Source organism: Augochlora pura, chromosome 1, assembly GCF_028453695.1.
Source record: "Augochlora pura isolate Apur16 chromosome 1, APUR_v2.2.1, whole genome shotgun sequence".
In the NCBI taxonomy this organism is placed as follows: domain Eukaryota; kingdom Metazoa; phylum Arthropoda; class Insecta; order Hymenoptera; family Halictidae; genus Augochlora; species Augochlora pura.
Window position 1 is genome coordinate 19,505,509 of NC_135772.1, and position 18,375 is coordinate 19,523,883.

Consider the following 18,375-nt stretch of genomic DNA (forward strand, 5'->3'; position numbering starts at 1 on the left):
TCTTCTGATAGACAATCGAGCACTAATTTCCCAGAACAGAAATTTTGAAATCCCAAAGACTGCTTCAGCCAGCTCGATGCGTCAACAGTTTGACAAGTCTTTCTCTGGAAATTGTTCGTTTCAAAAATGCGACTGAGACGGGGGTAACTTTGACCTGATTTATTCGTACAGTTCGTTCTCAATGAAAGTTTCTTTTATTTCGAATGCATTAAAAATGTTAAGTAATCGAGGAATTAGTTTATATCCAGACTTCCATAGCCTTAATTTTTCAAATTCGCGTACAAGCTTTCAAAAGTATATTTCTTATAAATTCTACCCTTCGAAATCGCGGAAAATAAAAGAAAATTAATTTTTCCGAAACAGCCCTTCGAACTCTCCGCACCCTTAGGGCACGGGGTTAGAATTCGTCGAAGGCTGCGCCGTCACGGTCCAAGCGCGTATTGTGCCGCGGCAGGACGCGATCGGCCATAATGAACGGCAGCTTTGTAAAAAAGAAGAATCGATTCGTACTAATAATACGAACTTAGTACGTTCGTCGGGGCAAAGGAAACGGCGTTGCATAATGGATGACAGCGCGAGGCGCAAAAAGGAGGGTGAATCCAACGCGGTTCGCCACAGCCGATACGTCACCGTTTCCTGGAACCACCACCGTCGCGCGCGCGCGCGCTCGCCGCCCCTATGTGAAAAGAAACACGCCGCGTCGCGCGCGGCTTAAATAGACGGCTCGTCTTTTATTCAGGCATCGGTTCAATTACCTGACGTTGTCTATCGCGCGGTGTGCTGCTCCAGTTTGGAGCGCGCCGTGTCCATCCGCTGATTACTGTGGGAGTTTGCGCGAGTTTGCACTCCCACAGCCGCGAACCCCGAAGAAATCGACGTCAAGGGGAGCGTTCTTCCCTTCGTCGACGTGATCGACGTGAATTAAAATCGAAATACGACAGCTATTAATCATAGTAAAAAGAGGAGCTTTATTATTTTACGTTATAGCGTTAATCGTTGAATTATTTAATTGTCACACCACTTTCTCGAACGATTCCATTTCGAAACGACACGTGTAATTTCGCTCGGAGATTCCGCTAATCGAATCTCGATTTTCGAGATAGAAAAGCGACGCCACGCGCTACACGCGTTTCGACCCGATCCTTAAAGGGGTGGAAAAAAGCATCGCACGGAGGGGACGGTTATTCGCCGCCGTTTTCCCCAGTTCCGAGGTCGTTAATTAAAGATCCGTGCGGATTGAAAGTCCGCGCGCGGCGCTTCTCGTCCGCGAGAAATGAATGCCGAAAAAAAAGGGGCATCGTCGAAATTGCAAAAGCCGCGGCGGACTTTTCAACGGGGAATCGGGGACGAGGGAGAGAGCCGGTTACAGAAAACGAGGCCGAATTGAAAGCTCAAAGCAAAAACGGTGGTACTCTCTCTCTCTTTCTCCATTTCTCTCTCTGTGGTATCGATCAGGTTGGGGGGGTTCACATAGAGACAGCGATAACAATCATGTCCGTTTAAAGACGTCACTGCGCGGATGCCGTGCCGTATGAAATATAGATTCGCTCTACCAGCGACGTGTGTACAGGATATTCCTGGACGATCACGACCGTTTGTGTCCTACCGAGTCGGTCGAGCTGGAACCCTTTACTGTGTTAAGTAATCTAATCAACCCCTTGAATTTTATTTAACCGAAAAGGTAGGACGTCGCAATGGGGGTAGTTTTTACTAGAAGTTTTGGTAAAATAATTATGTAATTTTAAATTGTCTAATAATCGTAAATTTTCCAATAATTCTCTAATAAATTTTCTACCCTATAAAAGTCGATTTAAATGAACAAAATCTTTTTGTTCGTCATCGGTAAATAATCTTTGGACGACGGACCATTTTAACACCCCTTGTCCAAGGAAAATAGTCCTAGAACATTTGCGAAGGCCTAGAACTGTTAATAAAAAGAAAGAAACTCGTGACACACCCTGATATTTTATTTGCCCCATTCTAAGTCTCGCGACAGTATTCCAGTCGTAGTGATTAAGCCCGAAGCAACGCGAACCAAAGACAGAAAATTAGTCTCGTCCACCCCTCCACGCCAGTTTCCCCGTCGTCTAACAAAAGCTGGAACACGCTCGCCGCGCGTCCTTTCCAATTAAGTCGTCTATGTCGTGTCCGGCGGCCGTTATCGCGGCCCGGGAATCTATTAGCTAATAAATCCATCGTTAACGAGAAAAACGGCGCGAGTCAAAGGTCCCTCACGATCTGTTTCCAGGCTGTGCTCCCTGACCTTGACCCGGCTGGTGATCCTGCGGCCGCTCGGCTCCGATCTGACTTCCATCAGCATCGCGGTGAAGATGCACGGCTCGAAGCGGACGCTGCGCTCGAACGAGATGGCCATACCGCCTGGCGGCATGCTGGACACCGAGCTCGAGCTGCAGTTCGCCCTACAGTACCCGCACTTCTTGAAAAGGGACGGCAACAAGCTGCTGATACTGTTGCAGAGACGGAAGCGGTACAAGAACCGCACGATGCTTGGATATAAGACGTTGGCCGAGGGTGTCATCAACATGGCGCAGGTAATAAGCTACCAAAATGTTTGCCGCTGCTTAGGTTTTAGCAACCCTTTGATAAGTCATCAAGTCGAAAAGGCCGAATCGCCTTAACAGCCGAAAGGCCGTAACATATCTGTGCAGTGAAAATTCTTGCCGGCCAAGGTTCAGCAGAAGATCAAAATTCAGGTAGCTTCGTCGTTTCTAAGACCTTCTCGCGGGACGATGATCTATCAGGATTTTGCTCTTCTCGTTTCGCTAATGAGGTTTACTTCGTCTCAACAATTGCTAACCTTACCCAATATTAATCTCTAAAAATCCACAGGTGCTGCAGAAGCAGATGGACTTGGAGCTGGAGCTAGTGTCATATAAAGCTGAGAAGTACGCCGGTCATTCGGTGGCGTTCGCGCGTGTCAGCGTGGTCGCGTTGAGCTCCCAGCCGGTCGACCAGGACAAAAGACTGATGAACGACCCGAACGAGAGACTCTGCCCGGAGTACAGCGACGAGGAGGAGGAGTTCAGCTCGGAGGGCGAGGCGGAGGGCAGCGACAGCGAGCCGACGCTCGAGATGCACAGGCGGAAGAGCCGCGCGAAGATGCCGAACGCCAGGGTGCGTGAAACGAATTAGTTCCGCTTTGTTAAATCCTCCGTCGCGGCGACCGGATCCGCGGCCATCGTCTAACCCTTTTGCGGGGCGGCGGCGCAGGCCAACGTCGATCCATCGTCGTTCGCCATTTCCGCTCTGCACGTTTTCTCTCGATTTGTTGCGCTTCCGCGTTACCGCACCGTGACGCGCGAACGCGTCGGCACCACGGTGGTCGCGGACGCTGTAATTTCTGGCCAGAATTCAATTGTCCGATTCCCATGGATGTGTGTTTGTTTTACTTTTTGTCGATCGCCCCATGGAGCGAAGAGAAAAGGTTTGAGAAAAGAGGAAATTAGGATTCAAGATGGAAGATAGTTTTCTGAATCACTCAAGCTCTTATATTTTGATTTGTTAACATATTAATAACTATTGTAATAATTGTTGTACATTCGTTGCTTGCTTCTTGTTCTGTTGCTTGAGTTTTTTACTTCAATCTTACGGCGTTAACCTCTTGCACTATAATAACGAGTCAGGCTCGTGGTGAAGTTTTATGCAAGCTCCACTAAAATTGTCAATTTTCTCTGTATCAAAAAAAAAGAAATTCTTGTGTCATCAAAGTCTACGAATAACAGTACATAAAGACGATAAAAGAAACGAAAATTGTCTGGCCCTATTAAGGAAGGTATTGAGGATAAGTAAATGCTAATCAACACAGCGTGAAAGTAATCATAGTGCAAGGGGCTAATTTACAGAATAAACTATGCGTCTTGATGTTTTAGCTGGTTCTTACGAATGGACGCTCTGTTAAAGTATGTAAGATCTCTTCATTCGTCTTAAAAATATTATTATAGAAAGATATTGCAGAGTATTGTATTGGTTTCTATATTATTATTTCTACGACTGTAGAGGATTCGTTTGACAACGCGACGCCAGTGGTTGTTCGAATTATCTTATCCTAAAAATGATAGAAGAAGCACGATCTACATGTTGATCGACGCTGTGTATCAGTGATTATGTGGTAAATCCTACTTGAGATATGCACTGTATTGTTCTAGGATAAGATAATTAAAATGACAATTGATACTGGTAGTTTTATTGCGTAGATCTTGGAGACGTACTTGAAAGACTGTCGTGGAGTTGTTTTGAACATGTTGAAACATTTTATTATATCAGTCAGTTATTGTTCGATAGCAAATATTTTCATTATGGCTGTAGTAAATATTTTTTATTATGTTAGTAGTAAATATTTTTATTCTGTCAGTAGTAAATATTTTTATTATATTAGTAGTAAATATTTTTTTAATATATTAGTAGTAAATATTTTCATCCTGTCACTAGGAAATATTTTCCTCAAGCCAGTAGTAAATATTTACGTAGTTCCAGTAAGTTCACTGGTCCAGCATATTTTTCATTAAATCAGTAAATTCTCTGATCGAACACATTCATCAACGAGCCAGTAAATTAACAAGTCCAACATATACTTCACTAAACCAATAAATTCCTTCTATTTTTCTTTATCATATTCGCCACCAGTCCAGTAAATTAACTAATCGCTAATATAAATTAACGTACCTTAAACGTAAATTATTGTAAATTAATGTAAATTATTCCAAAATATTGTTCGCCAAGAACCAGCTCAAACACGTGCATATCTATACCACGTTAACCCATTTGCATCCAAGCGCGGATTAATCCGCGACCGTCTTCTATCACCGAGCGCGGAATATTCCGCAATACGTCTTTAGTTGAACGTCGCTGATGTTTCAACGCGGCAGCTGAAATAAAGCGATGATGCAAATGGGTTAAAAGGCTGTCTCTCAAAGACATAATTTTCGAACGAACGCAGCGACGAACCGCGGACGCTGTGTCGTTTAAACAAAATAGTACTAAATGGTCCGGAAATTAGAATGTCGGTACGTACGCGGCCGGTTCCCCGAAAGTCGCCGGTTAATATAATTAGTGTTGGCCCGAAGATTGTTGCAGATGTAGTCGGGAAACGCGGCACTAAACAGTGGACGTTATTGGAACACCGCGCACGAAACGGGGTACAATTTTACTTTCGACGTTTTACTATGCTTGAACGTTTACTTTTACTATTTTTATGCGCCGTGTCGGCTTTTTGGGAGTCTCTTTGATGCCGCTTTTGTTACGCTTTACTCCTTCTGTATACACAGACGTGTTCTCGTCAACCGTATGCGCCCGTGGACGGCTGTGTTCTTTTGGCCACGTCCCCCGATTATATGTCTCGAAGTCCCCGTTTCCCGCGGTTTGCCCACGATCCTGTAAGAGAGATCTCATTGCGCCGAATATCGATATTGTTGCTTCAGAAGATCCCGCTAAGAAGTGCCCGTTTCTATGATTTTCAGCGTTTAATTGAACGATTGTCGCTGTTGCAGCAAAGAAATTTAAAGCAGAAGTTCATAGCCCTGCTGAAGCGACGGTTTAGGGTATCCGAGGACCTCGATCAGGATCAGGAAGAGATCGGGCAGAAACTTTCAGGTGAATATCTAACATTTAACATTGTAATATCTCCTAAACCCTGTACCCTAAACCCTTTACAGTATTATAATATATATCATATATAAAAAATACATATATATTATACAAGAAATATATTTTACTGGAATTTAACCTGTAAGCATTAAAAATATTCGATAACAGCACTTTTAAGCTTAGCATAACCTGACATAATCGACGATAATCTCACAATGAGAAATATTCCATAATACTTTTACTTCACCGATTACCATGGTTTTATATCAGCGGCGGTACGCCCCGTTCCTTTGTAATTTCAGTAGCTCCGGCCACGCGCGGTGAATTATCCTCGAGCTAATTAAAACGAGCAGAGGTAATCAACGGTAAAATCTTGTTTCCGACAGGAACGTTAAATAATTTGTAATACAAGCCAATTTTCGCTGGTTACGAGCGGTTAAAGCCGCCGCGCGTCGGTAACCGCGATTGTTCAATGACAATTGATTGAACGCGTTAACGGACGGTCCCGGACGTCGCCGTTTGCCGTTTCCGATAACTTGAAAACGCGTCACGTTAACAGATATCGCGTTCCACCTCGTATTAATTAGTCGAACATTACCGTTGATTACGGGCAACGCTGGAATCGAAGCGGCGGTCGAGCACACGGTCGTCGTTTCGTATTTCAAAAATACGATCGGAACGCGGCGGAAGACACTTTCTCGTTGCTCTTCGCATTCCGAGAATAACCGATACTCGACGTCGCTTTTGCGTTTGTCGTTTATAATTATTTGTCTCTTTTTGTGATTATTGGCTCTTTATGTCGTAGCGTGTCAGCGATTTATTAAACTCGTTCATTACGCGTCGAGTTTTGAGATTGAACTGCGAAGCTGAAGAAAATAATTTAATTTGAACTTTAAATTAAAGAAAATAATTTAAATTCAACCTTAAACTGATCAAAGCAATTTTTATTTATCCGAACAGTAATTTATAATTTCAGTGCTCCCAATAAAAAATTGTCCACTAAAAACAAAGAACCTCGCAGGATTACAGAGAAAAAGGCAGACGAGAGTAACCCTTTCGATAGGATCCGTTTGAAAAGTAAATGTTTAACAATATTCTGGTTCTTTTTAAAGGCGGAGACATGGAGATCGAGGAGCTGTTCGACGAGCTGGAAGACCTGTCCGACAGCGGCCCGGAGCTGGACACGATGTCCGTCAGCAGCACGCCTAAGCCATCCCTGCGCCCCTTCTTCAGCTCTAGTCGATCCCTTCTAGCGCCTCCTCATTCCGGTAAGTGAACGAACGAATCCACGAACGAACCTTCGTGGAAATCCGTAGAGAGAGAGATCTTCTTCCCGTAACGCGTGAACGATGCGAAAATCCACGAGCAGTTACCGCCGCGATAAGAGATCGTAACGATGTGTAATCGTGGCCCCTGCGTCTAAATCGGTCTAAACTGTCCCCTTCTGTTCTATAGGTACACGGTAAGGAAAATGGTGTATTACGTATATTCACAGAGTATTGTATCATGGACTCGCTTCTGCTAGAGAGTAAAGAGTAAAGAGTTGCAATTCGTCCCTGCACTTTCTACGAACAACCCCCCTTGGTAGCAAGACGAGGACAGACCATGACGGCACCTGTAATTAAACTATTATAGTTATATGTTTCATCGACTTATTTTTCTTTTTATTGTGGCATAGTTTTCTTCATATTTTGGCATTATTTTTCTCCTTCTTTTGGCATAGTTTTCTTTATATTTTCGCATATTTTGCTTAATATTTTTCTTCGTGTTTTCGTTGATAATTTCCTTCGTATTTTCCTCGATATTTTCCGTCATATTCTTCTCTATATTTTTCTCCATACTTTTGTTCATATTCTCCATATTTTCCTTCATACTCTTCTCTATATCTTGTTCATATATTTCTCGAATTTTCTCCTTAAATTGTTACTTTTATTCCTTCGAATTTTCTATTTAAACACAAGAACACATTTTCGATTATAAAATCATAGAAAGCGACGACCAACCAATCGGCAAATAATTAAAAAGAAAATTATCAATATGAATCACCAATTTCGTCGCTTTTTAATTATAATACCGAGCCTATGGCTCTGTCGAATAGTCTGTCCTCGACCCAAGAGACCCAAGTCACAGCGAATAAATCTCGCCGAATGATCGACGAATCATCGACGAAGGATTGTTCGTAGGAAGTGCAGGTCCTCGTAATTTTGTTCGTTCACGATCTCGGCAACATGACGTTGACGTCTTGGTGAGATGCAGCATGGATTACGGCTGTGTTGCAGTTGACCGCCCATTTCGCCGCGGCGTCTCGAGGAACAGGTTCCGTTCGTTTTTCGACGACGACGACGACGTTTAGGCGCGCGCCCTGAATTTTTAAACGGTTCCCCCCCTTCGCCGACTAGTTCTAAATTGGTTCGACGCGGGTAATCGATCTCGCCGACGACGAGAGAATGTCAGAGGTGAGAATCGTTTCAATCGGCGTGTGTCCCCTCCGCGAACGCGAAATGGAAATAATTAAAGCGGCCGTAAAATTCGGATTTTATTCCGACGGAAACGAAAGAACGGTCCCGCTTGATCAAGGGAGAACGTGTTATTAAAGTTCTCGTTCGAGCGGTTCGTAAATGGCGATTTAAACACTGATTAAACGAGATTTATGACGTATCGTCCCCGCGTAATTGACGGCCGTTAATGTCGTCGTCGTCGCGCGCGTGTATATGCGGCACGCGATGCTATCGGTACGTTAACTGGTACAGAGAACTCACTTTCTTGCGATCGGAGCGCGTTCACTCGACGAGAGCATCTCCACCATTTGCACTGTTCATTCGGAAACGATCGATTTTTTAAAAAGAAGTTAGATATCAAATAATTTGTGATTAATTCAGTGTCGACTTTTTCTTCGATTTTTCCGAGTACTTTTTTTTATTTTTTTTTGTTCAATTCATATAAAACACGAACATTTTGGATCTAGACTTAAAATAGCTTCGAGTGCAAAGGGTTAATAAATAAAACCACGCGAACTTCGCGAAAGACAAATTTTAATTAGCAGAATTTCGACGATAGTTCGCGAACGCGTCGTTTAGAAATTCGAACGAATTTTTTCCTCGAGCCGACGTTTTCACTAAGTTTAATTTCAATCCATTTAGTTCGACGAAAGTCTCGCCATTAGGAGCTATGCGTTCAGGTATAATTGCTGAAACAGTTTGGGTCGCGTTACGCCGTTAACCCTTTCGTTACTGATGCCGACTTTAGCTATAGTCGGCGCTGTTTGCTGTCTGTACGGTTCCAAGTATAATCGGCATATAATACTGTATAAATGGAATATAAATAATATAACAGAATATAATATAGTAAAATACAATACAATAAAATACAGTACAATACGATAAAATACAATATATGTACAATATAATAAATTACAGAACAATACGATAAAATACAATACGTGTACAATATAATAAAATACAACACAATGTAATACAGTAGAATAAAGTACATATACAGTACAGTATTATATAATACAATAAATGAAACATAAGTCAATAAATGACACGTTCCACGGCGTCGCTCCAGCTGTGCAGGCCGTCGTAGCGAAAGGGTTAAACGCGATCGTTCAATCATAGCCTGAACGAATATCCCCGTCGTCTCGCATTTATTTGTTACAAGTAATGTTTGTTCTCATGTGATCTGGCTTATGCTATGTTCTACCCATACACCGCACTCTTATATGTCTCTATTTCGTTAATCGACGACTCTCTTTCGAGGACACACACACACACACACTATATATTTATACATTATTGCCCAAATTATTTAGAGCAGACAGTAATCTGTTGCAAAACTACCCCCCCTGCCACGAGTGATGACATATCGTTGCGAGATTATGGTCTGGAAACCTTGAAATGCGAAGTCGTCGTTTTGCGATACAATAATTTATTATTCTTAACTCTCTGTTTTATATATATTATTTATACATTATATATACAGTATATATTATTTCTGCATTATTTTTTACGAGTCTATTATTTATTTTATTACTTTGTGTATATTATCTGTAGTAAGAATGGTAATAATATTAATTGTTAACAATGGCACCAATCACGAGAAAAAAAAGGAGAGAATATCCTCCTCTGTATCTTTAAAAAATATTAAACAAAATTAGGGGAGAACGCGTGTACACAGAAATTTTCATTTCAACATTTCCAGAACGATTCTCGCGATCCACACGCCCCAGTAGAGTTCTCACCGTTTTGAGGGTTTCGGGTACAAGCCGTGTCCACTTCGAAAAATTGCGGTCTGAAAAAAAGCTGCGTCCCTCTTGAGAGGGAAAGCCTTCAGCGAGGCAAAAATCATAATCGGGACGAGAGGGTGGTTCACCGGGAACAACAACAACAAAAAATACCAATCTCAGCTCCATCATTTTTTTACTATATTTTTAACTAATCTGTTATTTAAATAAGAGATTGGTAAATCAGAATTTCTTAAATTATTTCCTAATATATGATTTACATTTATCTTTGTATAATATCACGAAATTTATTAGAAATTTAATATTAGAAAATTTATTAGAAACTTAATATTACAAAATTTATTATGCATTAAAGGATCATTTTTAAATTCATTAGAAGGAAGAACAAAAAATGGTTTATCAATCATTCACAAATATAGTGCACTTTCCATATATTTCTGAAACAATTTAGTAGTTGCAATTTAAAGCTAGAAAATATTGAAAGAATTTAAAAAATAGAAAATATTGAAGTAATTTAAAAAAGTCAATATATCGCTTCGAATCTACTAAAATAATTTAAGAAAAGAAAAAGCTTTCTATTTAATCTCTATAAAATATAATTTAAATATTCCCGAAAAATCGGCCACGAAAACCAACAAAAATTACCGTAACATTAAAAAAAGGACACAGCTTGGCCCCGTGCACCGCCAAGTCCCGAATCCCACCGTAGTCGTTGCATTTTAATCAAGCGCATTTCCAGCGGAAGCTCGCGCCGCCCTTCGCCCAAGGGCGGAGACTGGGGGTTCGCCGTTTCCGTAATCGCTTCCGTCCGAAGGCGTTTCAGGGCGGCTAAAAGAGATAACGAAAATACACCCCGGCTATAAAACAGTTTTCGTGTAGCCGGTCGCACATGGTCCACAGTTGATTCCTTTTTTAACTAAGTGAAAGTCTGGTGGGTTGGCTTTTGCATTGTTGCATGTTACGATTCGGTAGTAGTAACCAACGAGGAGACCGGATGCACACCGGCGACGGCCGTAGGTCAACAGAGCGCAGGTCAGCCACCTAAAGAGAAACACCGTGTCGGACACACCACGCCAGGTATGTGAACAAACAACGAATAAACGTATAAGGAAAAACGTCGTCGCTGCCTCGCGTAGCCAGGATTTGAGGATATTAATTAGCTGGAACTCTGTTTAAGGACCTCTATCTCTATCTTTGCTTTCTTGCTAAGCGAGCATGCCTGCGTAAAACTATAGCATGATGCTCGTTCTTTCTTAACCCCTTGCCGTACCATTTTTTATACAATTGCTACATTTAGAATTTTTTCAATCGCACTAATTTCATGGAAGAATACTTATCCTTACAAAAAAAATATTAAAAATATAAATATTGTTTAAATATTAGTGATGGGAGAATAAAATTTGATTTCCACTTAAAGGGACGTATGTAACTGCTTATTATTATAAATATTTAATAATTTTCAACTGCTAAAAAATAATAATTTTTTAACTGCTCATTATTATAAATTTTGTAATATAAAATATCCCCATCGCGAGACTGAATCGTTAAAGTATGGCAAGGGGTTAGCCAGTTTCTTGGTCACGCGACGATCTTTGCTTGATCTGCCCTTAGAATAGTAACACGACGAGAAACAGAAATCATTTTAGGGTCGCCCTATAAATTCCTTTCTGTTTCTTTTTTTAATGCTTGGATCGACGCCTATGAGTTTAATCACGATACTATTGTTTTTTAATACTTTCTACTAATTTTTGTTTAATTACTTTTGTTGCGTTATAAAGAGATTCAATGAATTATTTTTTGTTAGGTTATGTATATCATTATATCAGGTCAAATTATTTTCTGTCGAAAGACGATTGATCAACAAGTCGAAATAGTTGATAGTATAGTATAGTTGTGTTAATAGTTCTTTTAAATAAATTGTAACGCAGTTAACATTGCCAGTTTATGATAATGGCGTTCGATATAAGAATTCAGTGTGTACGCAATTTTGTAGATTGGAGAAGGAACTCCAGCGCATGAATGACCCTGCTATGTCGGGCAGGAGCTTGCTGCTTCGAAAGAATTCGGTAATTAGGTGTGCCCGAGTAGTTTCGCAAGTAGAGACGATCGATCTTTGCAATTATGTTTCGATGGCTGTTTCGTAGTAAGTATTGTTAATTGAATCGATCGAGTGCAAAGGTAATCGAAGCATTTCGTGAAACGCATTTCGCCATATTTCTACCCTCGGACGCGTCGCGTTCGACTATAGTTGGTTCAACTAAGTTGGTCGAGCTGTTTTTTTCATGATTTCTTGAACGTTCTTTCATGGTTTCTCGAACCTTCTCTCATGGTTCTCGATACTATACGAGTGATTTTTATCTTAATTAACCCTTTGCGATCTTATGACTTCTCTCAGCCACCGAAGCTATTTATTTATTTGATTTTTTTGATTTTGAATTAACCTCCTCGCCTAACTGAAATAAAAATCAAAGACTCGAAGGTGTCTAAAAATTAGCAGCGAACGACGAACGTTCGAGGGTGGAGCACGCTCTTTACCTCTAAAGCTTGAACAATTTCTATTGTTCATTTATCGCACTGACATTATAATCTGCAGTAATTGTAAACGATGTAAAACAGCACAGAATCGATGTAACAGTTGCAGATGGGACAAGATAAAGAAAGAAAGTAATGAAATAAACGTTTCTTTGGCATCACTCTGTAGTCATTATTTTTCGTGATCGCTTTTCAACGAGAACGAACAGGTGCGAACGCGTTACGTTCGATCCTCGACAACGCGTTACACGCTGTCGCCATCTCCTCTAGACGCTCTTTTTCGCAGCTCGATCGAACTCTCCGGCACACCTGCCGGCAGACGTTTTCACTGTGTGTCTCTGTATGTCCTCTGTGTGCGTACGTGTGGCTATCCGCAGCTTCTCTGTATGTGTAAATAGCGTTTATCTCGAATCGTACTCGAAATCCTGTCCGCTGGCCTCTTCTCTGTTTCCGTCTCTATCTATCTGCTCGTACGTACATATGCATTTATATATATATATATACATATATATATGACAGGGTGGTCCACGCAATTTTTGCAACCCCTAAATTCCCCCAGAAATTATGTAACAACCATATTTACTATATTTATTGCTGAACGAAATTCTCAAGAAACAAAATTAAATTACTCGTTAACTATTGAATTTAGCGTTAACAAAGGTCAGTACTTTTTTACTCGGAATTCAATATTCTGCCATATTATTGTATAAAAAATATAACATTTTATTTAAAAAAATAATATCAATCTCCAAATCTTCGAAACACCTACGCCTATGGAAAATATGAATACCCCGAGTTACGTACATCTCTAAACAATGCAAATGTTGTTTAAACAATTTTCTCGTGCGACAAGTATTTTGCAAGTTATGATTGCACCAGCTGCCTGGACCACACTGTACATGTAGAGAGAAGGAGAGAAAAATATGTAGCGAGTATATACGCGCGTGTATATGTATGTATATATGTTTGTACATATATATAATATCTGTTTGTTACTATGAATTACTGTGTATCTACTTTTAGACTAACACCTCTCGATTTCCGTGGTATACACGCCGTCGAATGCGACGCGATCGATCGATCGTGTCTCTCCGTGTGCGGACAGTATAATACGTTGTTCTATGTAGAAACTGCGTCGATCACGAACCGTGTCTCTTTGCGCGAGAGAGAGACGAGAGCCGGTATGTCCCTGATTGCGATTTAGTAAATTCGCGTTCCGCATTCCGTGTGCGGCCCGGGGGACGCCTCTAAACCGTCTCGGCCAATCCGGCGCTCTGTGTTCCAGCAACGATCGAGATCTCGTGGTTTCCCAACTCGGCGATCGTCGGACGATCTCTCGGGCCTCGAGAAATTATTTCGGGGCTTTTCGGACTTGTTCACCCCTTTCGGCGACTCTTTTGACTTTTATTCTGGGGAGGGGGATGCTGCGGTCATTGTCTTGTTATGCAAAAATAAGATGCGAATTTATGTCTTTTTTGTTTCGCCTTGATTTTCAATTATTTTTGCTGGGAATAGTTAGAAATTATTATTATTATTAATATTAATATTTGGAAGTTATTATTATTATTCTCATAATTATTATTACTCTCATTATTATCATTACTCTCATTACTATTATTCTCCTTATTATTGATATTAATATTGTTATTACTACTCTCACTATCACTATATTTCTAAATTGTTAAAAGAATAATTTTATTTGGTGGACGATGGTTAAAATTAAAGGAATTATTGTAGATAAATAGTGTATGATTTCTCGATGAAAGCGATGAACATTAATAGCATTGGTAAGGGGACAACGAGCCGCCTGAAAGGTTGGGAAACTATGATCTAATTGACGTGATTCCGGTTCCATCGGGAAACAGCCGGTTGACACGGTGTCATCCGCGTTTGCTACCTGCAAGCTCGAGACCACCTTTTGCGAAAACAGACGGTGAAGCTGATGTTTGAGAATTCCGTGGAGAGATTTGGTTTGACGAGTGTTTAGACTGTACATAAATTAACGTAGAATAGACTCGCTGGTACAAATATATCCTCCGTGAAACGCGATCTAATCTTCGATCCACTCCGTGAAAAGTTTATATAGAGTATGTCAAAAGTCGCTCGAAATGAACTGAGAGTTTTTATAATAATGTAGCCAGCATTTAGCGTTAGTAGTGATTTTAATAGGTAAGAGTTTTACTATAAGCAAACACGGACTTGTTTTCAATCTCATCATTTTTACTCGAATAAATAATATTTCCATAATAATTTTCATGTCTTTTATGTGTTATTGGTGTTAATACGAGAAATCGGTTTCTATGCATGCGTATTAAAATATTATATAATAATAATAATATACGTGTTCGTGCACTAGTTACTTTTGCGTTGAAATAATTTACGAAGCTGTTCCGTTTAGATTATTACCATTAATAACCGTGTTCTATGCAACAATGTAATATAAATTACGAATGTACAAAGGCCACGCTATAATACTAGTAATAAATAATTGACACTAATTGCTAGACTGCGGATTTGCATGAGTTTATAATAGAAAAATAGAAAAATTGTTAACAAGATAGGGGACTCCGTTCTCAATTTAAAAAAAAAACAATTAACCATTTATTTCAATTTTATCAAACGTCGACGATTAAAAACATGTTCAAGTTTCTTATATTTATTAAAAATATAACATAATAAATAAAATATTGTTTTGTTTAATTTCTCATGTAAAAAGTACAGTAATTGAAATCGGAAGAATTGTTTAGAAATTTGTTATTGGAAAATATTTTCTCGTGAATAAAAATACAAGACGTAAATCTCAATTTCTAATTTCAAAAAAAAACAACGTCGGCAATTTCTATAAAATAATAAATCCATAGAGTAAAAATCTGTAGCTCTGATTGATAAAAAGGGTTTGCACGCGCCGGGGGAAAAAGGCCAGTTGTTAAACTATTCAGTAAATTCGTCGAAACGGAAAAGCTGTAAAACAAAGCCGATCTACGCGTGCGAAAATGTCACGTGGTTTGCAAACGAACGAACAGCTCGATGGGAAGAGCGTCCATTTCGTGAGGGGTTTGCTTTTAGGGGTTGAAGGGGGTTGGTCTCGGGCTTGCGGCGCGAAAACCGTCGAGCATGGCCGCGCGCCGCACCGAAGAAGAGTAATGATGTCTCGTTGCAGAGCGTGGCGTGGACAGGCAGAGCGACGACAGCTCCCGTAGAGCGGACAGCGACTCGCATCCGGAGAATTGGACGGACCACGAGGCGAACGATCCGCCGAATTACGTGCCGGGCTCGCCGCCGAAGTCCGAGCAGCACAATAAGAACGAGGGCTCGGACAAAAGGACCAGGCTTTTTGCCCGCGACAGGGGCACGCCCGGTAGCAATAAGTCGAAAAAGCACAGCCTCAGCGTGGACTTGAAGCCGCCCGCCGACTTGAATAGCTCCGAGGTAGTAGAATGCACCACACACGCACTATACAGCACAAAAGAATAAGTCCGTCGCGACGCATTACTCGTCGAGTCCACGGAAAATGGCCACGGTGTTTCACGGTGTTGCACGGTTTGTTCGACACACGCGCAACACTCGAACACTTCGATATGTTTCGGAGTTGGCTTCCTTTCAACCCTTTGGTTAAGGGGGTAGACTTCATTTAGATCGCGACAATTATTATTAATTTCATCCGGATCACAAGAAATATTTTTAACTTCATCTAAATCTCAAAAAGTATTATTAACTTCATCTAGATCGCAGCAAATGTTATTAACTTCACCTGGACCGCGACAAATGTTAATTTTGTCTGTAATCGAAACGTGGATGACGTGCTAATCGCGACATAAATGTGAAAGAGATCGTAGCGCGACGGGTTAAGCCGCAGCTGTGTTTTAATTCAATATTGATAAACACGTGTACACTGTTCCAGCCAAGGAAAGCGTTGGTGGAGCAATTAAGCCGCGTTTTACCGGATGACAGTCTGCCAGACGCGGTGTCATTGGTCTCATTAGCGGATCCTGGCGGAGCGTTGCTAGCCGCGAGGCTTCAGGAAAGGAACCACCGAGTTCTAACCACCGCCTCGCCTGCCGACATCCGTGCCACGTTCACGTGTCTGGTCACACGGATACAAAAATTGTAACTATCCTAATCAATAATATAATAATATAATAGATAAATGGACTTTGGTCACTTTTCAAAGAAACTAATAAAATAGACTTTCAAATAAAGTCTTGTGATTTTACAATTTCACTTTTGACAATTTTTTATACTTTTATTAATATTTAATATTTAATACCTAATATAAATACAATATCTATAAATCTGATCTTGATATAATAATTTTAATAGTGGCTCAAAGTCACCCCCCAATGAAAAGGGTTAATCTCCCCTGTCTAATCCCGCGAAACGAAGTCGGAGAACAATAGTCCGACCAAAATTAAAACGAAGCGCCAAGCGAGGTTCTACTCTTTTTGAAAAATGCTTTCTTTTGCAGTTGCAATAGCTCGGCGAAACCCCCAGCGCCGATCAAGGTGGTGATCGCCGGCGGAGACTGTTTCGTGAACGCGGTGCTCCGCCATTACGTGGATCTGCTGAGCTTTCGTCCGCCAGATTGGCAGAATTATCTCAAGTTCTTGGTCGTTCCACTGGGCTCCAACACATTGTCGAAGTATCTCAGCTCGATAGACGGCAGGTACTCGATGCTTTTTGGCGAGGAGTGGAAGGAGCTGCTCGACAGGGAGGGCGGGGGTGCGGGCGAGTGCGCGGTCAGGGTGGCGGAGTATTTGGCCGCCTCTGGAACCACGTTGCTGTTGCCGATCGGTGAAGCCATGGTTACCTACAGGTAATCAACCTTTGACATCTGACTGCGATATACAAACCTGTTTGTATATCGATATTTTTAATTAAGATTTTCGATCCAGCGAAAATACAGTTTTATAATTTTATATTATTTATCACGGCGATCTATACATGTAGAAAAATCTGAAAAGTTCTTGGCTTCTGTTAAAACAAAAAGGGGAGACTTTCCATAAAAATATTAAAAGCTTGTTATTTATCCTGCCAAGAATATTTTTAAAAAATTATTGATCGTTGTTGACGACTCGTGGAAATGTTACTGAAATCAAAGTCTAAAATAGTCTTAAGGGTGGGGGTTGTTTTTTCTGAAAAATAATTCTATTCGAAGTTCTGAAATTTTACAAAATGATCGCACAAATTTAGAAACCGTTAAATAATTAAATATTGTGTTGTCTCGTGTCAAGTTTCTTCCTTTTCCTAATACTTAATCTCGTTTACAGGGAGACAGACGACAGCAGCCAGATATTCATCCCGTTCATAAACGACGTGCGAGTGGGCTGCCCGGACAGCAGTTCCTCGGCCTCGGTGGACCTGGACGAAACCAACGCGACGATGTCCGGCTCGCCGCCATCTTTGCCACCGGCTGGTCTACCGATTCCTCCGCCAGGTCGGTTGACACCGCCGAGCAGTCCCAACGTCGGCCAACCGATGAGGGAAGGCTGGGAACCGGTTGAACTGCAGCTCGATTACTGGAGCAAGCAGACGCAGGGCGAAAAGGGCAAGAACACGCTCAGGCAGGCGTTCAGGGCCCTCCACGTTCAAAGACTCCCGCCGCTCGGGGAGACGCACGGCAACCATTTGTCCATGAACTACACGACCAAGGAGAAGAAACAGAAAAGTGCGTACACGCGACGTGATGTTCAGCTTATTTTAACTTAATGAAGGATGTTTGAACAGTTTCAGATTACTTCCTTTTTGCTTTCTTTCACGTAATATCATCCCATAACGTTGCTACTTTTACAGTAATGAGGTTGGGCAAGAAGAAAGAAAAAGAGAAGGAAAACGAGCCAAAGAGTCAGACGGTCGACGGCGTCACGCGACTAATTTGTTCTGCGAAAACTCATAACATTCCATTAAGAGGTAAAGTCAAGAAATAATTCCTCTAGAGATGCCTCTAGGGGTGGGTTGGTTAGATTTAGACCTATAGACCTATAGTGTTCTTGCGTTTG

General features: G+C 41.1%; 1 protein-coding gene across 7 annotated transcripts in view; it reads left to right on the forward strand.

Moving 5' to 3' along the window:
• Window positions 1-18,375, forward strand: part of Krt95d (phosphofurin acidic cluster sorting protein KrT95D) — a 68,905-nt gene that overhangs the window by 43,386 nt on the left and 7,144 nt on the right. The window contains exons 2-11 of one of the 7 annotated variants that reach the window (XM_078195997.1): window positions 2,249-2,552; window positions 2,851-3,135; window positions 5,478-5,610; window positions 6,717-6,872; window positions 10,820-10,924; window positions 15,540-15,808; window positions 16,281-16,486; window positions 16,845-17,192; window positions 17,647-18,044; window positions 18,104-18,286. In XM_078195997.1, the coding sequence (XP_078052123.1) occupies window positions 2,249-2,552; window positions 2,851-3,135; window positions 5,478-5,610; window positions 6,717-6,872; window positions 10,820-10,924; window positions 15,540-15,808; window positions 16,281-16,486; window positions 16,845-17,192; window positions 17,647-18,044; window positions 18,104-18,286 (2,387 nt within the window). Of the gene's footprint in view, window positions 1-2,248; window positions 2,553-2,850; window positions 3,136-4,888; window positions 5,157-5,477; window positions 5,611-6,716; window positions 6,873-10,819; window positions 10,925-15,539; window positions 15,809-16,280; window positions 16,487-16,844; window positions 17,193-17,646; window positions 18,045-18,103; window positions 18,287-18,375 lie in introns of those variants that run through there. The other 6 variants (XM_078196020.1, XM_078196007.1, XM_078196015.1 and 3 more) reach the window with 6 other exon arrangements.